The sequence below is a fragment of the Neopsephotus bourkii genome, unplaced genomic scaffold, assembly GCF_033783945.1.
Source record: "Neopsephotus bourkii isolate Nb327-2 ecotype Australia unplaced genomic scaffold, CSIRO-AGI_Nbou_v1 NB_1600, whole genome shotgun sequence".
Taxonomy (NCBI): domain Eukaryota; kingdom Metazoa; phylum Chordata; class Aves; order Psittaciformes; family Psittacidae; genus Neopsephotus; species Neopsephotus bourkii.
The window spans coordinates 5,860,375-5,885,240 of NW_026902076.1; the positions used below are offsets into that span (position 1 = coordinate 5,860,375).

The window sequence follows — 24,866 nt, forward strand, 5'->3', positions numbered from 1 at the left end:
CAGTCAAAAGTATGGGTTTCAAGAGCTGGACAATCAGACTGCTCTGTAGTACTACAGTGACAAGTTGGCACGGTCTTACCATATAGTTAACTTTAAAGTGGCCTTAGAGACTTATAAGAGGTTAAGCCTGATGCAATAAGTCAGGACCACAGAAGATGCACTGGAGTAGCTCTGTAATATATTTATATGCTTCCTTCATCCAAGGAAGAAAAAAGACACAAACCAAAACAACAAAACCACAACAGAAAACAAATGACAAAACAAATAGAACCACTGAATGGTTTGGGTTGGAAAGGACCTTAAAGCTCATCCAGTTCCAACCCCCCTGCCATGGGCAGGGGCACCTTCCACTAGACCAGGTTGCTCCAACCCCTATGTCCAACCTGGCCCTGAACACTGGCAGGGATGGGGCAGCCACAGCTCCTCTTGCAGCCTTTGCTAGCACCTCAGCACCCTCATAATAAGGAGCTTCCGAATACCTAACCCAAATCTCCCCTTTCAGCTTAAAGCCATTCCCCCTTGTCCCATCCCTACATGCCCTTGTAAAATGTCCCTTTCCAGATTTCTTGCAGGCACATATTCCATTTTGCATCTTTATCTTTCGCAGAAGGACCCAAATAACTGTTGACACTTGCAGGCTCTGCGCTCAGGCCACTGCTATGCCTGCCGGCCCGCAGGACCCACCTATGCTATACCCTCCTGACGCAAGGGGCTGAACCGACCCCTGGTAGCCAGACCAGGCCAGTCACCGTGGTGGTGTTCCAGACACCCCTCCCGCAATGGGATACTCGGCGGGGTAGGGTACTGTGGGCTAGACATGTCACACGGCAGCGGCAAGGCGACCGGCCCCTTCATCCGCGGCCACCACTGCGGCACCCAGAAGCACGCCTCCAAGGCAGTGGCGGTGGGGTGAGACAGGTGACGGGATACACGTCACCGCGCCGCCCCATTGCCTCCCGGGAGTTGTAGTTCTAGCGCCGGCCTCTCGGAGGTACCGCCCGCTGGGCCATAGAGCTCAGCATGTCCCGCTAGAGCGCAGGGTGCGGCCGCGTGGTTGGGGGCCGGCCCGGGAGGCGGGGCGGGGCCGGCCCGGGAGGCGGGGCGGGGCGGGGCCGGGCTGGGCCGGGCTTGGCCTGTCAGTGCTCGGCAAGGGCGAGCGCTCCTCTCCGCAGCGTGGCTACGGTGTGCGGCCGCGGGTACCGCCCAGCCGGAGCGTGGCGGAGCCGTGAGGTTGCCGGCCGTGGCCGGGCGGAAGCGGAGCGGGCGGGCTGCTGTGGGAAAGGGGGAGTATCTGTGCAGGCGGGCCCGCGCAGGGAGCGGCGGGGCGGGCGGTTGGGTTTGAATCCTCTCTGCGCCCGGTGCCTCCCCAGAAGAGCCCCACAGCGTCTCCCCGGTGCCCGCCAGAGGGGCTTGGGCAGGTACCTCCGTGGAGCGGGGCGCGGTACGAGGGCGTGAGGTGAGGAGGGACCGTGAGGAGGGATGTGGCTGGGGCGGGCCTCAGCGGTGGCAGCACGCCTCGAGGTGCCGGTGTGGAAGTGGTGGAGGGCTAGGGGTTTGGGCACTGGCCAGTGGGCATCTTGCTGCTTTTGCTTTTCCAGGTGGGCTGGGGAGAGGACAGAATGGCTGGTGTATCACAGGAGGCTGCCCAGGTGGCCCAGGAGGCTTAGAAACGTGGTGTATCTTCTGAGGCACGGTGTCATCTCCCGTAAGTGTTGCCCAGCAGCGTGCATGTGTTCACTAAAGCGTGAACAGCCAGTGTTTTGATTTCTTGCAAGTGGTGGTTGCTGAACAAGGTTGGGATCGGTCATACTGGAGTTTAGAGAGCCAGGTAGATGGTGAAGTTAATTGGAAAGTATGTTGGATGCTGTCTTAGCAAGAGCAAGATCCAGGGTACTTGAACTTACCCCTGACAGATGTTTACTTAACTGGCTCTTAGACATAATAAAATTCATGGAGTGCCTTCTTGCCCCCTCCAAGGTAACCTGCTTCAGTGCTTAGCTATCACTTATAGCTAGAATTTTTCCTTAATAGCTGACCTAAATCTCCTTTGTTGAAACTAAGCTGATTATTATCTCTCACTATCTGGAGCAGACCTGGAGAACAAGGGGGTCAGTGTTCTCTTGTCAGGAGACCAGTGGGTGTTTGCAAGCTTCCACTCACATTCTCCTCCAAACTGAGTGAACTTGCTTCTTGTGTTTCTCTGGTCCCTGAGCTCTGGTAAGCATCTCCATCATGATTGGACTGTTAAAATCAGAACTAGGCACAGGACTCGAGTGAAGATACTGTTACCTCTGTGGAAGTGGGGCCAATATCTCCCTTGAGTATGGCATCCCTATTAAAAACATTCCAGAATGATACTCTCTTACTTGGCAACATTTTCACATAAGTGAAACATTCAGTATGAGAGCCAAATCGATTTGTGATTTGTAAGCCAGATTCTTTTTGCTGTACTGCTACTCAGGGAGTTATTACTCAGGAGATATCAAGGCTCTGGGTTTTTTCTTTGCTAAGTATACCATTTTGCACTTGTTATGAGTTTGAGAAGACGCTCTCTTGATCATCATTACACAACTTTTTCTGCCTAATTTTAGTCTCTGAAATCTTTCTCAATCTTCTTCCTCCAAGTTTGGGATCACCCACAAATAGTTAATTAAAATACCAAATAGTGCCAGGCCCTGCATGTTGTGATAAACTCTTCCAGTTTAACTTTCTCAAACACTGTCTTCTTTGTCATATTTCTTACTAAAGCTTCAACTTGTGTTGTGGCTTTGTAGCTGAGTCAAATCCTATGGAGAATCTTAAGTGAGGAAACCATCGGTTCCTTTGAACTGGCTTCTGTGCACAGAGCAGGGATTGCTTACAGCTAAAAAACTAGAAATATGTGTGAAATCCTAAACTTTTCTGAAGTTTTGGTGTTTTGCATGTGGTTTCTGGATGTCTCTGGTTCCAGGTTACAGAGAATAATTATTTATGGCAGCTTCCCATTCTCCTTTTTGAAGTTGTTATATAGAAAAGACTCTAATCAGGCAAATCACGTAATCCATCTTTCAAAGATAGTGGAATGAAGGTTTTCTGTGGCTTCATTTCCTTCCTATGAACCAGTAATTTCTGCTTGCAGGACAATATGAAAATAAGTACTCTTAAAGCAATATCCAGATTATGAAAATGTTCCCAGAGTAAATAATATATAAGGCATTTAAAAGTGTCTGTATAGTTTTGTATGGATATGTAGGTATGGAAATACCAGGTTGCAGGCACAATCAGCTGCTTATTGCTTTCATCCCTTCTACCCAACAAACAGTAGTGAGCTATAAAGTGGTTTGTGAGCTTTGACAGAAAGGTGCTGAATCACTTAGGAAAAGGGAAAAAAGGGATTGCATTGGAGGATGTTAAAGACTGAGAGACATTCATATGCTGTCATAGTACGGCTGGTGCCTGAGGTAGATGGGTCTGTCCCTCTCCTGTGTTACAAATTATTTTAAATTCTCATTTATTTCCTAAGAATAATCTTGCTTTGATCCTAACTTTCTTCAAAATTGCATTTGCTTTTGGAGAAAGCTTTTTGGAATAAGCATACAGGTGCCTTGTTCTCACCCACTATAATACAGGATCAGATCTAGATAATGCATTAATCCTTGGTTATACTTGTAAGGGGTTACATTATCTAAGCATAGACAGCCCATGAAGTTGAGAGTGAGAGCTGATATTTTGAGACTTTTTAATGCTGGTGTCATTCAGAAATACTGAGAAGCAGCACCCTGTTGATGTGAATGGAAGGACTGATCTTGTGGTGGAAATGCAGTAGACTGAGCCTGTGTAAACAGCAGAGGGTTTTCCTTAGAATCATGTTTCATTGTTGAAACATCATAAACAAAAAAAACCTTGGGGATTCAGCACAGGTGAACATTATGTGTGTATTGACTTTACTGGAAGGAGGAGCCCAGCACTGGCAGCGTCACAATCTAAATGCTCATATGGGTACTGGCCTCTGTCCTCTACATAAAATTTATCCCTACAAAATAAATTTGTTTTTCTTTATATCCTGATTTATTCAGATGTCTCGCATGAAAAATCATGGAGCTGGGAAAGGCAAAGCTGCTGAGAACTGGCCTTAATGCCTTATATCAAGCAATTCACCCTGTGCATGGCATTGCCTGGACAGATGGGAAACAGGTGATACTGACTGCTTTACACCTTCATAAAGGAGACCCAGAATTTGGTGACTCGAGTGTTGTTGGTCAGTTTGATCATGTCCATGGACTCTACTGGGGCCCGTGTCCCCCTGACACCCCAGCTCTGCTCGCTGTGCAACACAAAAAGCATATCACCATTTGGCAGCTCTGTTTTAATGCTACAGAAAGAAATAAGCTCTTGGTATCCCAGATATGCGACATCAGTGAGCCATTCCCAGTGCTCCCCCAGGGCTGTGTGTGGCATCCCAAGAAGGAGATCCTGGCTGTGCTAACTACACAGGATGCTTCTGTCCTACACTCTGTTCACCTCAACAGCTCCAGAGTTAACGCAGATATTAAAGGCAGTGGCCTCATCCACTGTGCTTGTTGGACAAAGGAAGGCAATCGCCTAGTGGTGGGAGTAGGCAGTGCCCTTCATTCTTACATTTGGGATGATGCTCAGAAAACACTGAGTGCTTGTTCTTTTTGCCCAATCTTTGATGTGGGAGGCTACGTCTGTGCTGTGGAAGCTACTCTAAATTTCCAAGTTGCTGTTGCTACCGAGCTTCCTCTGGACAAGATCTGTGGCTTAAATGCTGGTGTGGCATTTGAAGTTCCAGCCAGCATTGAAACAGAGTCCTTCCCCTCGCAGTCCAGCTTATGTGGTGAGGAAGAGTATTCCATGGATGGGGGGAAGAAGTCACTAGACTCAGAGAAGCCCCTGTCTGTTGTTGCATCCCCTGTGGATCTAACTCACATACTTTCTAGCAAGCAGAGCACTGATTCCAGTCCTCTTCTGCATCTGCGGCCCAAGGACTACCTAACGGGAAGCGGCCAGGATTCTTCCCATCTCATCTTGGTGACATTTGAGAGAAAGGTTACCTCTACCAAAAAAGTTAGCATCCCAGGCATTCTGGTTCCTGATATAATGGCTTTTGACCCCCAAACTCAAATTGTATCAGTTGCCTCCAATACTTGTAACGTTATTTTAGTCTATTCACTGACTTCATCCAATTTACCCAATATTCAACAAATTCAGCTAGAGAAAAATGAGAAACCAAAGGGGCTGTGCTTCTTGACCAATAAATTGTTACTGATACTGGTTGGAAAACAAAGATTCACTGACCCTGCATTTCTTCCTTCTTCAAGATCAGACAAATATATGATAAGACTGATGATTAAGGAACTAATATTCGAAATGGGGCCTTCAACATCAGCATCAGTTAATGGGAGCTCCGATTTGAACCTTTCTAACATACAGCATGATCTCTCTAGAGACATTCACCCTCTCAGCCGTGGACTCTTGATGCCAGATCGTGCTGCCATTCGGTCCCCTACCAGCAAAAGGAAACTCATTGAAGAAATTAAGAGTCCTGTTTATGAACAAAGCTTGTCAAACATGAGTGACCTGAAAGATAAGATTTCCATGAGTTGTTCTCCAGCAGTTGAGTGTCTCGACGCTGAACCAGTTAATCGAGCAGCGGCACTGTCTGCCACATCCCTGGCATCTTCTGTCAAGCCAACATCTCCAAAAAGACAGGCAGATGCAGCTTTCAAAGTACCCAATTCTTACAAGAATAACTTATTATGTGAAAAGGAAGCAAGTTACTTTTCAAAAAATGTTGAAAAACTGTCTGGTAACTTCACAGAATTACAGCATCATCTCTGTGAATTAACTGAGCTGCTAAAATCTGGGAAGAGAAATCTTCCAATATACCCATCTTCTCAGGAACCCTCTTTTATTAACATCACCTGCCAGGTAATTTTAATATTGGAAGCCTTAATGATAAAAAAATCTTATTTATGGATGTCTGTTCTTCGTACAGATTTAAAACATGAACTCCTGTCAGACTGTGCAGAGAGAATGATATCCTATGAATGTTTAGCCTATGCAAATCGATATCTATGAATGATTTCAGTGCATGCGGGTGAATCCAACAGGAATCTCATATTCAGCCTGTTCAGCCTGGAGAAGACTCCAGGGAGACCTTAAGTGTAGCTTCCAGTACCTAAAGGGGCCAGCAAGATATCTGGAGAGGGACTTTTTACAAGAGCATGTTAGGGATAGGATGAGGGGAAATGGCTTTAGGCTGAAAGAGGGGATATTTAGATTAGATGGTGGGAAGAAACTGTTCTCTGTGAGGGCAGTGAGGCACTGGCACAGGTTGCTCATAGAAGCTGTGGCTGCCCCAACCCTGACAGTGTTCAAGGCCAGGTTGGATGAGGCTTTGAGCAACTTGCTCTAGTGGAAGGTGTCCCTGCCCATGGCAGGGGGTTGGAACTACATGATCTTTAAGGTCCCTTCCAATCCAAACCATTCTGTGATTCCATGATGACTGTTCTTTCCTGGGCAGCCATTTCTGTTAATTTTAGAAAGAAGCTGAACTAACACCGGTAATGGGGACATTTTTTTTGCAAGAAAGAAAAGTTGTTCAAGTCTTGTAGCTCAAATTAAAATTCCAGTCTGAAAAACTAAGAGATCAGTGTCTACCAGAGTGCCTGCTGTTATAACTGAGTGTTATCACACAGTTCTGGGTTGTGCCACAGCATAGGGACAGTAATCTGAGCAGACAGCAGGCACCACATGCCCTCCTTGTGTGTGGATTGGTCTGTCCACAGCATGGAAGAAGAGTCAGAATTTACTCCATTGTGTTTTTGCCATGACCTGGAGGCATTATCAAGGCTTCCCTGGGAAGTGATGTAATTGTGTGGATTTTATCCAACATGGAGTTTATAGTTCTGGTAACAACTGCTCTTTGGCAGGTTTTAAAAAGGCTTTGCTCTGCCCCATGGTGGGTGTGCTTTGAAGACACTTCTTGATTTTAAGGCTTAGGGCAGTGATGCTCAGAGGTGAGGCAAAGAAGCCCTTCTGATTTGTCCGTTCCTCATCCCAAACATTCATGGGCAGGAGCTCTCACCACTTCTGAAGCTGTGGATCAGGGAGGGGGGAGGATGGAAAACCTGCAGCTTTACAGACTCCCCAGGAAAATGTCCCTCACAGATGGTGGGAAGCTCATGGTTTCTTCAGCAGCAGTGTAGGATTTCCTATTTGTTGTTCTGATGCATGCTGAGTAAGCACAGCTACTTGTTACCATCACTCACAGATTGTCATTTTGAAAGCTGAGGCATTGGACTATAAATCTTGCACATGGGTCTGAATCAATGTAGCACTTGCCTTTCTGTAAATGCTGCAGTTGAAGGGATGTCTGTGATCCTGTTTTGATTAATGGTGTTTTGCCATCTCTGCTTAAATATACATCATGGTATCTAATGATTCTTTCTTTCTTTACAGAAGCAGCTTTCCAGAAGTGATTCAGATGAAAGACGAGCTGTTATTCTTTGTGGTGGCAAACTCCGTTTAAATACAGTCCAGCAGATATTTAATCTCTCTCTTGTAGAAATGCAACACGGTATGTTGTAATTATCCAATAATACAAGCACTTTAAACACAGGCAACATTCTCAGGGAGCAGTAGCAATATGCATCATCCCATCTGGAAAAAAACCCAAGGAATAAGTAATGAAAGATTATTGATAAGCAGTTTTCTCATTTGGTTTATAACATGAAGATTCTTCTCTGGGCTTTTACTTTTTACATCATAAAAAAATAGCCCAGTTTTACATATTGATACCCCGTATCAAATAGTTGTGCAGGAAAATTACTGCCACCCAGTATTTTTATTTATGTTTTCAGCTATTCTAAATAACGAAGTCTGAGTAGTGAGTGGGTTAGAGTTGACTGGTGGCTTTGGAATACAGTTTTCTATGTTTTAATCTGTAGTTCCAGTATCTGGTCTCCTTTAAGAAATCTTGTCGTTTTTTATAAACACAAAAGTGACTCTATAACTTCTAGCAGTATGTTTGACTTTTGTTTTTGCTGTGAAGAGAACTACCTTTCTATTGCTGTCACGTTCTCTGCTGTTCTCTGTTCATCCCATGTATCAGTTCTGTCTCTTACTTCTGGCAAAGGTAGAGCATATACTTTTGGAACATGGTATCCCACTACTACAGATATTCTCTGTACTACAGATATTCCACCTACCTGCCTTTGGTGTCTGCTGTCTGCTCAAGATTATTGAGCAACTGTCCCTATGCTGTGGCACAACCCAGAACCATGCGATACACTCAGTTATAACAGCAGGCACTCTGGTAAACACTGATCTCTTAGTTTTTCAGACTGGAATTTTAATTTGAGCTACCAGACTTGAACAACTTTTCCTTCTCGCAAGAAAAATGTCCCCATTACCAGTGTTAGTTCAGCTTCTTTCTAAAATTAACAGAATTGGCTGCCCAGGAAAGAACAGTCATCATGGAATCACAGAATGTTTTGGGTTGGAAGGGACCTTAAAGATCATGTAGTTCCAACCCCTCTGCCATGGGCAGGGACACCTTCCACTAGGCCAGGTTGCCCAAAGCCCCATCCAGCCTGGCCTTGAACACTGCCACAGCTTCTCTTGCACCCTCATGGTAATAAATTTCTTCCTTCTATCTAACCTAAATGTCTCCCACCATCCCCCAGTCATCCTATGACTAACCTTTCTAGATACATTTTTAAAGCAAGCAGTGTTGCCATCATTTTCTTTATTAATTTTACAAATGTTACTAGGTAAATGGGCAAAATAGAAATGGTATTTTCAATTTCCCAAATTGTACTGATCTTCAGGTTTGGTCTGAATGAGTTATTAAGCCAAAAGATTAAGGAGTTGCATGCTTTTAAGATACAATCTTCTCATGACCTTACTTGTGACATGAAGTACGTAATGTAAATTTGCAAACAGCTGGAAACGTTTCTCTGAATTTCTCTGAATTCCCTCACCCTCCCTGAGCTCAATTTTATTTCTTCATCAACTTAATGGGTACAAGCATGAAAATTTTCTGGTTTCTGTGACTTGGTAGAAATCAGTGTTTTGGATTCAGTAAACAATTTCAAATGGTAAAAATAATGCTAATGATCATGTGAAGTCAAACAGCCAAGGGACCAGAGACGTGGGTTTTGCACAGTGCAGGACAATATTTCTTCCTTGCATTTATTGGAATTAAATGTATGGAAATTACGTAATAGAAGCAGTTTCTAAATTGTTTTATTATCTTCATTTGTCATTTAATAGATTTCTCCTGTTCACGGTATCTGTACAGATTAAGAAATGTGAAGTAGCTTATAAATACCTACCTAAAACAAGTCTTATGGATTCTATTCAGAATTTCATTCCTATTCCATATTTGAAGTCTCTATTATAGTCTCACCTCCAATTGGTCAAGGAGGTATTTCACATAGTTATCAACCGCCCTGTAGGTTTGAGATTATGCAACCTGTATCTCCACATACTTTCTTTTCCCCCTAGAAAAACTGTAAACATGCAGAAGCAAGTTTAATTTTAGAAGCAATGTGGTTTATACCTCAAACATAGCTAATTACATGAAAACTTACAAACAGACATTTTCATGTCTTCACAGGTTCATCTTGGATTGTTCTCTCCGCCGACAGCGAGGGCTTTGTTCCGCTGCTGTTTACATCCATGCAGGAGATAGTGGTGAGAGATGCCAGTGCAAAAGGCTACGGTTCCCGTTCTTCCAAAACTTTGGACATCATCAGTTCCACAGAAAGGTGCAGACCCGCTTCTTCGGAAAGTCTGGATATCACAAGTTCCTTGGAAGTCCTCATAGACTGCTCCTCCAAGGCTTTAGATGACAGCAGTCCTTCAAAACAGCCCAGCAGTAAAATGTGATTTCTGACAGTGGTTTTGTAATGCCTTTCTGACAATGAGAGAGTTTTGAACTCTCTGCATAGGACTGCAGTTCTGAACAGCAGTGTGTCTCAAATCTGTTGGATTTCCATAGGGGTTTTTGTTGCAAATTATTTATTTGATTCTTGGAAGCTTTTTTATACTAAGTAGTGTTTTTTTAATGAGTGTCTTGCAGAACAGACTAGGGCTTTGTACCACTGGTTGAAAACACGCATTCTTAGAAGCTTCCGAGCTAAATTTTCCATCTTGAACTTTGATTATGTTGGTGGTTTTAGATGAGAGTAAACTTCCATAATAAATCCTTTGAAAAAGCTGCATTGTTTTCCCTTTCTTCACTTCTGTCAAAGCCTGAAATAAGACACGTGTTATTTAGGAACAGGGCCTCCAGAAGTGCATGTGTTTTGCACTGGTGTTGCCAAGGGTGTAAGCACTAGTTCAGGTGTACAGATCATGTGGGATATCCCAAGCGTGTGCTCACCTATCATGCTTCTCCTTGCTTGCTTCTCTGTGTAGATTTGGAGAAGTGACTTCATATTTGTCATCTTCTGTGTTGGGTTGAGCCCAGCTGGCAGCTGAGCTTCTGTGCGGCTGGGGAGAGAATTAGAAGGGCAAAAGCAAGAACTCATGGGTTGAGATAAAAGCACTTTGATAAAATAAGTTGCATGTACAAGTAAACAAGAAGTTTATTCAGCATGTCCTGTTGGCAGGCAGCTGTCCAGCAGCTTGTGGGAAAGCAAGGTCCATCATTTGGAACTGCTGCTTGGCAAAACAAGTGCCATAACTCTGTATGTCCTCTCACAACTTTTATTACTAAGCATGATGCCATATGGGACATCCCTAGGGTCAGCTGTCCCAGCTTTGTCACCTACGAGGTTTTTGGGCACCTTGCTGGTGGGGCAGAGCAGGACAAAGAGGAAGCCTCAGCTTCAATGCTGTGGGAGCAGTAGCCAAAACATCAGGATGTTGCCAGCCCTGCTTTGGTCACAGATCCAAAGCACCCTACAGGCTGCGGTGAGGGAAACCAACTCCATCCCAGCCAGACCCAGTATGTCACTATAGGTGTAAAATGAATCAAGCATAATGCTGATGGTAACAATTTACTTCCCAATGCAGAAAATTTCAGAGAGGGATGTGCAAGCAGGTGGAAGTCACCACGGTCTAACACAGGGGGATGGGGGCAGGAACTGGCAGAAGCTGCAGCTCAGGCTGTTGTCTCTTGCTAAGATACCACTGGTAAATTAATTGCTTTTTCTATTTAGCTGAGCTGTAATATGGGTCAATAACAACCTTTATATAGGTGATGTGGGGCTCAGTGCTCCAAGTGTACCAAGTATTCTTTATGAATACATGCACTGGGATAACCAGCTAACTTCTTCCAGACAGTTCACCAAAAGGGTTAGAAAAGATTACATGAAAAGAAACACTCCAGAAGTTTTCTGAAGGGAGAGACTATTGTAAGACTTTGGTTTTTACATAACTATGATATGAAATTCATATGAGGTATGTGATTGGCCACTGTGTGCTAGGCTGCTGCTGGCTGTACTTGCCAGCATGAGACTTGGAACTAACTTGCTTTTGCCTTATCTTCAATAGACTGGACAGCAAATACCAGGTCTTAGAGGACCTGAGTTTCTCTTAAGGAAACTCTTCCTCTGATAAAGACTGATTTAATTTTGCAGTTTCTATCTAGAGCCCAAAAAGGCAAGTAGAAAAGGAGATGAACAAGTGATACTTGGAAACAACCTATGAACCCAAAAAAACAGGGTTTGGCTTTAAAACAATGTCCACTTCAACCATTTTCCTTTGAATGCAGAAGGTGAATAGAGATGAGAGGATGCAGCTGGGATTGAATTTACCAGAGATTCTTACACGGTGCAGGAATGATTTAAGGTGTTAGTACTCAAATCTACAGAGCCCTGCCTGAAACCCCAGTGACCTGTCACTGAAGGTCCCAAACTTCTGGACTCCCTGGAACAGATGTCCAAGGTGATACTCACCCCTCAAAGTCAGGGACTCAGCAGAAGCGATCTAATCCACCTAAGCTGTGGATGGTCAGCAAGCCCAGGGTCAGGCAGGACACAGCCAGGCAGCAGGCATGGCTGTGGTGGGTGCTGACAGCAGTGCCTGGGAGGGGATGACAGCTCACCTACCTGGGCAGCTGCAACCTGCAGCGTGACAGGTCACCAGCAGAATACTCAGAAAGCTGGTATAACCTTGGTGAGTTTCAATGCAGATTTTAGGCAGGCACTACAAGGGGGGTGAACCTGGAAGAGAAGAATAGTGACTGGTTCAGCTACTAACTACACCAGCGATCAGCCCAGCATAGAAGATTTGGACTGCCATCACTACATTTCAGCAAGTGCAATGGTTTGCCTTATGGGGGACTACTGCTGACATGTAGCTCCGTTATCCTTTTCTTACTCAGTTTGTGTAAATCTGTTCAAACTGATTGCATGCAGGTGGGGAAGTGCTGTCCATTAGGCACTCAGCTGGTTTAATCCAATCTCCCATGTACTTGCGACCGTATTTGGGTATTACTTGCATGAGAACCCCTGGGGACTCACCTGGCCTTTGTTACTGCCATTCAGTCCCAGGCAGGAGTTTTATATTAGATTAGTGTTTAATCTGAATGGCTGTCAATGTAAGAATCTGCTTCTTTCAGTCATATGTTCTGAATTGTATAGGAGACATACATGTCATTTAAAACTGACAAGGAGACAAAGAAAGTTCATTCATTTTACAGCACCAACACTGAGCCCTGAAATAATAATAATTAAAATTGTTACCCTGCACTTACTCTTCCATTCTTTTTATTTACAAAAATACATTCATTTTCTCAACAAAAATACAGCTCTGATAATCAAAATAATGAGATGCTCAAAAGATAAAAAACTCTACTAAAATTAATCTATGGAGGCTTTCTACTTTCTTTTGGCAGTTCCCATTATTGATACCATATACAAAGTGAGAACTAAGTACATCTTGGTGAGATAACTATCACATTGTCTCTGTGGAGAAGAAAACAGTTTACAATCAACCAAGTTTATCTTAAAAGTGACTGAATTCAGGTGGGGTGTTGTGCGATTTAGAGGCAACTGCATAACTGATCTAGAAATAATACCTTAAGCCACATTGAAATAACACCAATCAAGCACAGCCAGCAGTTTCTGCAACCCTTTTATCACTGGGCTAAGTATTTGGCTTACATAAACTGACACAGATCCACTGCCTTGTAGCTACAGATTTATAGCAGCTGAAAACATAACCAGCCTTTACTGGGACTTCTGGTTGATTTTAAAGATGACTATTCAAAAATATTACAGAATATTACAAATATTACAGAATAAATCAAAACCCCAAAGCTGTTTTCTAAGATGTTTTGGAGCTATGTGAGATTACTACATAACTTACCTAGTTCCAGGTGCACTAAATCTGCTATTTCAAATTCCATCAGGCTCAAAACTGTAAACAGGCTTATGGTTTTTATTGTTGTGAACACACATGCCCCAGGCATACAAATTTTGATTTGTCCAAGAACCAAAACAAGGAAAAAAAAAACCCCAGCCTTTGATGTCAATTCAGCAGAAGTCTTAAACACAGTTAACTTTTACCCACACACACTCAAAATATATCCTTAAAAGGTCACTCATAATCAAGTGTTTTGCTGAACTAGTACAGTTCATTAGGCCACAGCCTTCAAACCTGCCTGAAAAGGTTTCAGTATTAAACTTAATGAGACATGCAGTGGATGCACTGATTGTACTTCACAGTTTCTTTCAGTAAAAGCTTTCAGTTTCCAGTCCCAGCACTAAATAACTTCCCAGATGGCCCGGAGTGAATTATTTGTGGTCACTGTCCCCAGTGACACACTCACTGCAAGCGCTCCCAAGCAGCAGCAAGCCAAAGGCACTTCTAGTACAAAATAAAGGCACCCTCCCACATACTCAGAGAATGAAGCCAGTGGGCTGTAAATTCATGTCTTGTCTTGCATAGTGCTAATGTCTTCAAGGCGAACAAGCCTTCAACTCTTGGATTCAGCACTCTCCCCTCTAGATATAGATATGTCTTCAGATTCCAATCATTTTAGCTTAAGCTTGGAGCTAGCCTCTGGAGATCTCAGTTTCTCTATAGAAGACATCCAGAATGATCAGTCTGAACTGAAGTGCTCCAGAAAGTGAAAGTCCTACCTAAGCTTAGGCATCTATAAAACAGGTTCACTGCTCAGAATCAGCAGGGTTCACAATCTGTAGTAGAAATGAATTTTCAGGTAATGTAACTGAAAAAAAAAATCACCATTTAAAAGCCAGGTTAAACCTCATCACTATAAAACACTGTGTGCAAGATGAGATTCAACAGCCATGTCATGGTGTTTTGTGAGGCAGAAAGCCTACATGATGTGAGAAATGGGTGACTATCATGATTACTCAAAGGCCAGAAAATTGAATGGCCTTTATTCCTGGAATTTTTGGAGGGTACTACTGATTGTGGGTATCCCGAGTGAAGATACTGATTTGAAAATGTTCAGTGCTCATTCTCTGACAAAGATCAGTTTACAGGTTTCAGAAGCAAAGAACTCCGGTAATGGGAAATATAAGGGTCTATTTCTTATAAAAACTATAAATTTATATGTTATAAACTTATATGTATAACTTATAAATTACATCAAAATCTCTTGCAGAAAAACTCTTTGTGAGAAAACCCTCAAAACGTCTGCATCTGTGATTTGCTCCATTTCAAAACAAAATAAATCCTAACTTTATAGTATATTCTAGTATTCCAAAGTGCTTTCCAGATACACTAGTGTGCAATTTATAGGTAGAAATTATGCTCAAAATCCGTCCCAGCCCCTAAGGCTGAGATATATCACAAGTTAAAATTTGGGTGGTGCATAGTATTTACATCCTTTTCCCCTGACCTACAAGTCCATAGAATTTCCTGTTGCAGTCAGATCACAGCTTTCCATTAATCACCGACAGACAAACAAAAAACCCCAAGCTTTCAACAGCTCGCATTCCTGAACATTTGTAATGTCTTTTTTAGCACAGCGCATAGAGTTAGATATCTCTTTTGCACGGTGGTGTTCTCTCTTGATTTCTTCTCTGACTGTGTCAGAATCATCCTTTATCCTTTTTGATAAAATGTGAGCAGAGAAATGACCTGGGAGACTCTCACAGAGTTTGTGCGTGAGATGTGAGACTGTATTTGGAAAGTCATCGTATTCACAGCTTTCAGACTGAGGTATCCTCTTTGTCCAGGGTGTCTGTGCTTTGATGGCTTCTCCTGTTAAAAGCAGAACAAAGGACACATGAACAGACTTCTGGCTTTTATTGCTAACTAACCGAACTAGAGTTTGGCAATCTCAAACAATTGAGCACCACTAGCAAGGTTCAGTTATTCTGAACAGTGACTACAGTACCTAATCAGAGGGACCAGTCCTGTTTTAGATGGTTTAGCCTACCCCCTCCTGTCTGCAGCTGCTTCTCAAGAAGGCAGCTGGTGCACAAGAGGCCTGGGGCATATGTGCCAATCCCATGCAGGTATCTTAGATACCTTCAGGCAATTAACTGGTCCCAGACACCCATGCTCAGGCCCTGGAATTATTCCCCTAGGATGGAAATCTGTTTCCAGTTCCAGTAATTTGGGATAATAAAAACAAGACAGAGTAACAACGTATTTCAATATTTAATCCATCAGTCTGCTAGGATAGACTGTTCTTACTTATGTCCTCAGTGTATCAAGGCTTCATTTGACAGAGGTGGATGATTTTGAGGTAAGCAAGATTTTTGTTGGAGAGTGAAGAAAGGGGAGGAAAGGACAGTAATACAATAAAAAGGGAAAGAACAGCTCAAAGCTGTCCTTTCATTTTCTCCCACAGTCTTTCCTGCCTACGCCTCTGAAATGGTTTGGATGTTTCTTGTATGCCACGAGCACTAAGAATGCAGTAAAGAATCCCATTTTCTTTTATATACAAGTAAATTGTATTTTATCTATGTAAAATATTCTTCATTTTTGGCTTGAAACACTACTGCAATAGTGCTATGTGCACCAGACCAGAGAAAAAATAAAATATATCTGACATATCTAACAAATAGCCCTCTAAGCAGGTAGTATTACACTACAAAAAAAAGACGCTGGAGCACGTAATGGTACCATGCATTCCATAATTCAATTAATAGAGTGTTATTTTGTTTTGTTGTAAGGAGTATAGAAGTGTATGTTGGTAACTAACAATTTTTTGCTCAGTATGACAATGAGCTGCTGCAGTGATGTTACTGCTGTTTGCTGCCAGTTCAAACCTACCTTAACACCTCAAGTGCAAGCTTTGTTTCTCTTCGGCTTTCTTCAGTGATTGGGTAGAAAATAAGTATAAATAAACCTACAAAGATGAGGATAGCAGGGACTGCTCCAATGAGGATTTTCAGTGTAAGGATCACATCATTGGGTTGTCTGCATATCCCTGGCTTGTATCCAGTAAACCTAAACAAATGGAAATAACAGTGGTGTGTACGTGTGCCCAAAGCTAAACGGCAGTTGTTCATCTGAAGGTTCCCTTTTTTCCCCCAACACTCTTCAAGACTTTTCTCCCATTTTTTCCTAATCCTTTCTTTTGTCCTTCCCCCCACTACATGTTTGAAATCTTGTTGCTCAAATCTCATTTTTGTGCTCAATTTCAGATATCTGCATTACCTCCGTATTTTCTCATTATGTAACATTTAACTACTAAGAGAAGCATGGAATCCCACGTGAGGAAATCACTCTTTTATGTGTTTCCTATTAATATTCAGCAAAGTATTTAAGCTCCACTTTAAAAGTATGTAAGTAATCTGACCAATTTCAATAGCAATAATTAACTTTAAATTAAACCCACCCTTAAGCACTCTTCTCAAGATAGACAAATTTACTCAAGTGGTTAGAATTAGGTAAACACTTGCAGTTCATTGATTCAGGGTTTCCATGCAGTTCCACAACTGCTGAAATACTCAAATTCCCATTCCCAATTTGTGGAATGAGATTATTTTCCTCTAAACATGCACCTATGAAAGCTACAGCTCATTCAGCGTCGCTTTGTCTTCTGTGTTCTCCCACAAACATCTGCCTTGGGAAATTGCTAGGAGCTAAATGGAATGTCATTGAAAAGGGGCTAATGGGAGAACAGTGATTTGTTTGAGGCTGTTAGCAGCAAGCATCTAAAATTCCTAAGCCCAGAATGTTCAGCCAAGCACTGACTGTTATTTAGCAGTTTCAGCTGAAGGCCCTGAAGCAAAACATTCTGGTTACCAAAACCTAACTTGGAGCCAAGGGCTAGACAGTATTTCAGACAAGTTCCCTTCTAAGCGTTTATTGTGTGCTTGTGTGCTGTAGAAGCTAAAAAAGGCCCCTTCTGCTAGGTCATGTACAAAAGTAGGGCAGAAGATGGCTGACCACTTTTCAGCCTGTCTAGTTACAACAAACAAGGCAAAAGTGAAAGGAGAACACAAAGCATCTTCCAAAGTGAGATGGTCTAGGTGATGTGCAGAGCTGTTAGAAAGACTGCTCCTGATTCTGACTGGTATTCCCTAAAACCGTTCAGGATTGGTGATCCTTTTACGCTGAACAGGCCACTAGGCACCTCTGAAAGCACTCCAATCCACATAAAGACTTAACAAGCTTGTATACGTAGTCCAACCCAGATGCAACAGGGAATGCACAAAGCAGTTGTATCACTTGTGTCGGACCTTCATCTGCTGAGCTTTCAGGTTTAGTTCTTTATTCATATAAGCCACTAAACTTTACAGGAGTAATTTGGAAAGCAGAAAAAATCTAAAGGGAAGTCAGGTCTTTCTGTACTGAAACATGTTAGGGCAGGTGACTTAACACTTCGTGGTGTGGCCTAGATAACAATCCCATCTTTAGTGGTCAGCCATCTGGAGCTGCTGGCATTTTCAGGCTCACAGCAAAAAGGCAATTAACTCCACAGGGTAAAGGCAGTGTAACCTCAGAATGCTTTCAGAGTGGATCCACTAACTGGAAACATAGTGTTACTTACTCCAGTCCCGCTGCAGAAATTCCTAAGCCAATTCCTGCTGACATCTTGGTAAAGAAAACGTAAGAAGAATAGAAAATAGTTTCATGTCCTTTTCCATGAGGATTCTGCAGGCGAAAGTTATCAACAACATCAGGCAGCATTGACCTAGAGACGAGCAAGATAAAAGAAAAACTCAAGCCAAAATCTCTTCTCAAAGTCTGAAGTTACTGAAAGAGTACACCCTCCTCCTTTTGTAAGATCTGACTGATGCAGGCATGCACATGAAAGAATCCAGTTATAAAACTCCTGCTGCTGTACAGGAGGGTAAAAATCCATGTAAAAAATGCATGGCCACATGCTACAATGCAGAAAAACACCAAAAAACTGTCAAACACTTGCTGGGAGGTGACAGAATTCTTTAGACTGGCAGTCATTCCAATCAGAAATTGTGATATTAAGAAAATAAGAACAACAAAACTCCATGTTCCTTAAGATTTCAAGGGACTCAATGTCTGAACAGTTTTACTCTGAAATAACTCTTCTGACAAGCTAACAAAATTTTCAGAAACCAATGAGACCTATTCTCTCTCTACTTCAAAGAGACTGAATTTGGTAATGAGGAACCAGAATGGAAGCTGTTCAAATGTCAACTGTGACTTGACATTTTATTTCCAGTATATGTCATGATTTACTGCTGGAAAAAAGGGTTTCTCACCCTCTCTGTAGAAAAGCTTATGTAGTCTGACAGCTTATTTCAAATTATGTTTCCGTGATCTCTTGGGAGTTTTTAGGGCATTGTGCGAATGAGTAATGTAAGTGCTGTCAGCAACCATCTTACTTTCTGGTCAATTTGATCTGAAGAGTAATTATTTCAACTGGACAGGACATGTCCCATCCTGCTCATAGAATCATAGAATAGTTAGGGATGGAAAGGACCTTAAGATCATGGGCATCTTTATGTATTTTTTTCCCCCCACATATTTTCAGTCTTCAAGAGCCAAGGACCTTGAATTCTCAGTTTCTTTTAATCATACCCTTGTGTTATCTGATCCATAACAGACAACTGACTGCTCAAGCAGAGATAAAGTTATGCTATGTTCTTAATTGCTCAGCATTAATTGGTTTATCTAACTCATCATTCTTGTAGTTCTATTACAAACCAAACGTAAGCATCTGATTTGCTGTTGTCACATGCTCTATAGCTTCTTAGATTATTGATTCATCTTCACACTCTTATGTACAAAGAGCCACTACGGTTACAGTAGATGCAATCTGTTAGCAACAGGGCAACCGAAGTCATGTTATTGCAAATAGCACCTATTATAAAAGCAGGAAAAGATTCTTGAAAGAAGTGACTCTTGCCAAATTCTGTCACTTTTGGAGGTAAATTCCATGCAGTAGTGCATACACGTGCTGTAGACATATATCTTTCTCACCTCAAATATAAAATTCTCTTACCATGGCAACAGAAGAGATGCTGCGATGCTCAGACCAGAGACAAAGGCCACAAAGTAAGCCAGGATGAGGTTCGGAATGGTGACTAGCATGACTGCAAAAGGAGTCATCCACTGAAGGAGAAGAAAAACAGTACATCTGACTTAACAGTATGCACTGCTCAATGATATACAGATTGTTTCCTTCAAAATACAAGATTGTGTTACATAGCAGTTCACACACAGCAATGCCGAATACTTCAGTATTTTGGAGAGCTCTGAACCAATCTGTGTTCACCTATCCAAAACAATCAGAAAAAACAGGACATTGTAGTGCTTTTTCTGTTTGCAGTATTAGGGCTATAACTGCACTAGTAAGTTAAACAGTCCTGAGAGCCTATTTATCAGTCACGAAGCCAACTGGCAAACCCTGGCCACATTCATACTCCTAAACATTCATAGTCTCCAAAAGAAGTGTTGCCATATAAATACTTTGTGAAGAGCACTTAAGTGGGCAGGTTCCCAGCCTGTAGCCAGATTCTTCTTGGGAGATGGCTCACCAGCTTGTGTTTAGATACTCCTGCCTATTTAGTAATAGAGATGACCAAACACCAATTTCTATTCTAGACCAGTGGAACTATTTCAGTTAGTATTAGAGACAAACCTTGAAACATCACCACACTGCATTCCAAGGGGAGAGGCTCAATAATCATTTTAAACTGTAAATATTCCATTTTGCAGATAACTTAGGTCTTGAACGAACAGTCTGCTTACACATTTGTTTCCAGTGACCACAATAAAGCAATCTAGGTACTTGCTAATAACTAAAAGCAAGAAGGCAGTGTGGTTTACTCACATTCCATACAGCTAGATATGCCACCAGATTTCCTCAACTTCAGCTTGAAGCAATCGGCTTACAGGAGTGAAAATCCACTTTTAAATGCTGATTGAATGCATACAGCCCAGCTGTCTCGTACATGCTCCATCTCCCATGCCTGTGAACCATGGGCACAGCACATGTACAATTCAGAACCAAGGGCTTATCTACAGGGCTTTTTAATGATGGGGGATTAGTTTAACATTAAGTGTTCCAATCCTCTATACTTGCAGGCTGGGAGCTGAAGGTATGAGAAGAGCTTTCACAGACAGTGATTCCCCTAAGCGCTGCTATTTACAGAACTGTATGGTAAGTGATTCTGGGAGTCCTGGAGTCTAATCCATTATGTTTATGTTTAAATGCATTTCCCATCTAAAGCATTTGATCCTAACCTAAGGAGGCAGAAAATAACCTTTCCTGACTGCAGGTTCCCAGCACAGCCAGCTTATCCTTGTATTAGCCCACTGCTGTAGCAAAATCGTTATTTCACCACAAGAGAGCACTCCATCAATACAAGATTTTATGTTGCCTATAAGCAATTTTACGACAGTCTTATGCTCCACATGGGGCACCCACCCAGAAAACAAAGCACTTAAACAAAAGTCTAGATTGATAATAATAATCATCATTGTAAGTGTAATTTTCTATTGAAAGAGAAGCATGGCTCAGAGGACTGAGGCTACAATGTCTCACTCATGCAATGGCACCAGAATCACTGGGGCAGTGTTCCTGCTGCAATAAACAGCTAATGCACCTCCTTCTTTTCTACTTGCAGAGCAAGCACTTCATTATTTGCACTCTGCTCCCTAGTGACAGAGCTGCTGCCCTCCGAGTCATAAACAATATCCTACAGTTATAATGCGTCTTCCATCCATTCCCTAACAGCACTATGGAAGGTCACTCTTCTGGGATGCTGAAAGTACTACTGGCCTGAGCAGCACCATGTCACAAAGGGCAAATCAGCAAAAGGTGCACCTAGAATGTGAATGGAAATGTGAACGAAGAGGGTAAAAGGGTTTGCACAGCCACGATTCACCCAGTGATGTGCCTCCATGCTGCACAGTGCTGACAGTTGGCAAATAAACAACAGTGTATATGTGGCAAGGTGAAAAGACTGGTGGCCATTTTGGATTTGTTTTTATTTTTTACTAAATCCTCCAAAATCTACAGTCAAAAGCTATTATTGGCTAGGATGGGAGCTAGAGTTGTGAGAGCGCGTGATCTTCTACTTTTGGACACCTCGACAAAACCATGAGCCAAAAAGCTGCCACACTTCTTAAAATTTCTCATTACCTCCAGTTACCAGCAGACAGACTTACTGATTTTAAGTTCAATTTTTGCCCCATAAGGGCAGAGCAGACAATCTAAATGAACATAGCACACAGAAGAAGAGAATAATCCTGTGCACCTGATCATGGGAAGAATGCTATCAAGCATCCTGCTTGCGTATGACCCTGTACTTCTAGAAAGTCTAAGCTTTAAAATTCTGGGAAGTTTAGATATTTAGTCAGCACTTAGACTGTTGGTCACCTCTTGTGGAGGAATGAGTAAAAAGGGAGCAGTATCTGTGGAAGGAAGCCAAGATTCTTGTTGCTTATCTACCCTGTCTTCTATGTTCTGTAAAGGGTCTCTTCAACATACAACCACTTTAGCAGGAAAAATTAGTCTGGAACAGTGCGATTTTTCTTTTATCTTATTTTTTTTCCCAGGAAACTGAGTTTCAAATTATATTTTCACCCTGAAAGCTGAGTGAAGTTTTGCAGAAAAAAACCCCCATTGCTTTCTGCCCTGTCTCCTTACTTTCCAGAAGGACATCCCCCAGTGATAAAAGTAGGAGCCTTAAATGATGTGATTTTATTTCACGGTGACAGAATAGATAGTTGTACCAATCACACAAGGTGGTAGTATAGGAAGCCCCTGTGCTGCATTGCCAGACACAAAATCCATCACTGAGCACACAGAGAGTCCCTTGGGAAACATCTACAAGGTGAAATAGCGAGATGACTTTTTTCAGTCCAGCCCCCACTTACACCATAATACAGTCAACCAATTGGACTGTAAAATTAAGTTAAACCATGTTTACAGAGGTGCTGACAGGCTTTCCAGTCATGTTAAACTAAATTTACAGAGCCAAGTTGGTTGAAGAAAGCTTATTTTGTAGTTAAGTAGACAGAGATTTCCTATGGAGCAAGTCTGCATGCCCTGGTCCAGTCAGTAGTCCAATACTGCTTTTGGCAATTCTCTTTGCTCAAGCGGTAAAAAGAAATGAGGATGGGTATTGGATTCCAGATGTCTACTTCAAAACACATAATGTTCCAATATTTGGAACTTGGGTTTTAAAGTTACTTCTGATTCTTGGAAGTCATTCCAACACACAGATCTTAATTTCAAAAATTGTAAGTGTTCAATTATATTCAGTAATTGTCACCAGACCTAAATTTTTCAGCTTTGTTCAGATTTTGACATACAACTTCAGGCTGGATTTTCCAAGTCCTCATGCTTTGTTGTGCACAAGGCAGACAATTTTTCTTTCCTCTTTCATAAGTAATTGAAGGTAAACGGGAAAAATAGGGAGGAACAGGCCTACACAATGACTCACTGAGGATGATGACAGAAAATTGCTGCTGTCTGCAGTAAGTGAAGGACTTAAAATAATCCATCAGAGATGAGGTCAGGCTCACTGAGCCGTCTTTGCAGAGCTGTGTAATAGTTAAACCAAACTTCTTTTCTCAGGTAGGTCACCTATTTCTTTATTTCACTAATAACTGTCCATGTCCATCTCTGTTCAGAGGGATGTGGAAACCCCCTCCTTCTCATGTTTCTGGTGAAGGATGTGCAACAGACTTCTGTTTTCTCCTCTGCCACTGGATTACAGATGTAGTCAACTCAGCACCATATACAAAGACAAAACAAGCCTTATACAACAGATAACTTATAAATTCAGATTTGTGTTGCCTCAGATTGACAAAACCTCACTGGGGTTCACTTCTGAGTGCAGACAAAAGCAGAGCTTGCAAAGATTCTTAAATAAACTGGAGCCTCACTTCAGCATCAATCTATTTCTCAAAAGTTTCTCTTGGAAACTTGGAATCTGTCTGAAATTTGGTACAATGATTTAAAACGAACTCTGAAACGGAGCAAATTTCATGTAGCTTGAGGTTATAAACACTTGAAAGAGCTCCTGAAGTGGCTCCAGTTGTCAAATGAAGTGAGTGCAAGCAGATTTTTCTCTCAAAAAATTTGCTTACCGCAATCCCAAATGCTGCACACTTCTTGCCAAATCGCTGCAGGATCTTCTGCCAGAAAGGAATGCTCACAGCTGCTGATACCTACAGTGGACAAAAAAACATACCTGAATGGTTGTCTTCAGCTGTAGAGCTAACAGATATCTTTTTGTCTAATACATTACAGCCTGAAAGGAAGGTGCACTCGCAGGTTCCTGTTTCTCCTCATCCTTTGAGTGTTTGGTTGGTTTTTATTATTCACTATTATATATTATTACAAACAAAAAAGCCTCAGAGGGTTTTCCAGAGTCAAATACCAGAAGGCAGTGTCCTAAAATTTCCTAATGTAAGCCACCACAGCTAAAGCTACACATGACAGAGTCCTTGAAGCTCAAACACATTGCAAATAGTCATATTTCGTGCTAATGTGTTTTGCCTCATTCTCTGGACCTCACAAATGATACATAAATTCAGCTCTACCCCATCATACAGGAAGAAAGCTGAAGCACAATATACACTTATCTTAAGATATACTTACAGTACATATCCCATACAACGTGTTTTGTCTTAGGAACAACCTCTGAGAGAAACAGCTGTTTACATTCTGCTGCTTACCAATAGCTACTTACCATTTCATATACTCTAATACTCACCTGGTAGCAGCAAGAACAACCACTTACAACAACAAGGCAACACAGTAACAATGCACTAAAGTATTGCTACTAATGATAGTCTTACAGTTTAACTAAATTCAAATGTTATCTCAGTTATATTCCACTCTTTACTGACTTTACTGTCTCTTGTCTCTCTGCTTCGGGTCAACTACTTGCAGATCCTCAAGATGCCCAGCAATCATCCCTTTGCTCTCCAACATTTTAATCACTGGAAAATATCTGTCTTATAACATGGGAAAGGAAGAATAAAAAAGGGGTAGAAAGGGTGGGAGGCTGGGACAAAGAAGTGGAAATGAAGTTTCCCTAACATGTTTCTACAATTCTTTCTGCCAAATGGGTCAGAAATCAAGTAACAGCTTCTCTGAAAATGACTGCTGCCATATTCTACATGGCAGACAAATTCCCTACAGCATATTTCAAAATTGCAGCACATGCATATCCTAGGAATTATGCAACTTTAAATGTTATACTTGTGTTAAAAGGCCTTTGGTCAGAAGCATGAAGTTTTCAACTAATACTACTTGTAATCATAACATAAATAATACAATACAGGAGCAGTGTGTAACTGAATTATAAGTATCACCTAAGCAAGCAGAATTCTACCTCTGCAAGAAAAAAGGTTCTCTAAAAGGATCTTTTTATCATACTGCTGACTGCTTTGGAGAGGAATCTTCATATCTCTGGATATCTCAAATATTTATCCTTGCAAGCTGCCTAGCCCAGAAGGTTCATATGTAT

At 42.0% G+C, this 24,866-nt stretch overlaps 2 protein-coding genes across 5 annotated transcripts in view; one reads left to right on the forward strand and one right to left on the reverse strand.

The window, feature by feature from the left end:
• Positions 1 to 1,477: 1,477 nt before the first annotated feature.
• WDCP (WD repeat and coiled coil containing) lies at positions 1,478 to 10,230 on the forward strand. 2 transcript variants are annotated; one of them, XM_061372338.1, is made up of 4 exons: positions 1,483 to 1,705; positions 4,056 to 5,931; positions 7,465 to 7,582; positions 9,626 to 10,230. In XM_061372338.1, exons 2-4 carry the CDS (start codon positions 4,075 to 4,077, stop codon positions 9,895 to 9,897), a joined length of 2,247 nt encoding a protein of 748 aa, XP_061228322.1. In that variant the 5' UTR covers positions 1,483 to 1,705; positions 4,056 to 4,074; the 3' UTR covers positions 9,898 to 10,230. The 2 variants fall into 2 exon arrangements, with proteins under 2 accessions (XP_061228323.1, XP_061228322.1); XM_061372339.1 differs by lacking the exon at positions 7,465 to 7,582 and having other exon boundaries at positions 1,478 to 1,705; positions 9,626 to 9,839.
• A 3,966-nt stretch (positions 10,231 to 14,196) lies between these two features.
• The window catches only part of MFSD2B (MFSD2 lysolipid transporter B, sphingolipid), a 34,793-nt gene continuing 24,123 nt past the window's right edge, over positions 14,197 to 24,866 (reverse strand). For all 3 annotated transcript variants that reach the window (XM_061372340.1, XM_061372343.1, XM_061372341.1), the window contains 5 exons: positions 23,479 to 23,559; positions 19,379 to 19,488; positions 17,942 to 18,085; positions 16,216 to 16,392; positions 14,197 to 15,195 (listed from right to left, as the gene is read on the reverse strand). In XM_061372340.1, coding sequence (XP_061228324.1) covers positions 15,144 to 15,195; positions 16,216 to 16,392; positions 17,942 to 18,085; positions 19,379 to 19,488; positions 23,479 to 23,559 — 564 coding nt within the window. In that variant the 3' untranslated portion in view covers positions 14,197 to 15,143. The remainder of the gene's footprint in view (positions 15,196 to 16,215; positions 16,393 to 17,941; positions 18,086 to 19,378; positions 19,489 to 23,478; positions 23,560 to 24,866) is intronic.

Excerpts from the sequence above, each read along its gene's own strand:
- WDCP (XM_061372338.1), top strand. The coding sequence starts at position 4,075 with ATGGAGCTGGGAAAGGCAAAGCTGCTGAGAACTGGCCTTAATGCCTTA. Across the intron at positions 5,932-7,464 it reads TTATTAACATCACCTGCCAG|AAGCAGCTTTCCAGAAGTGA; the intron begins GTAATTTTAATA and ends CTTTCTTTACAG. Across the intron at positions 7,583-9,625 it reads TCTTGTAGAAATGCAACACG|GTTCATCTTGGATTGTTCTC; the intron begins GTATGTTGTAAT and ends ATGTCTTCACAG.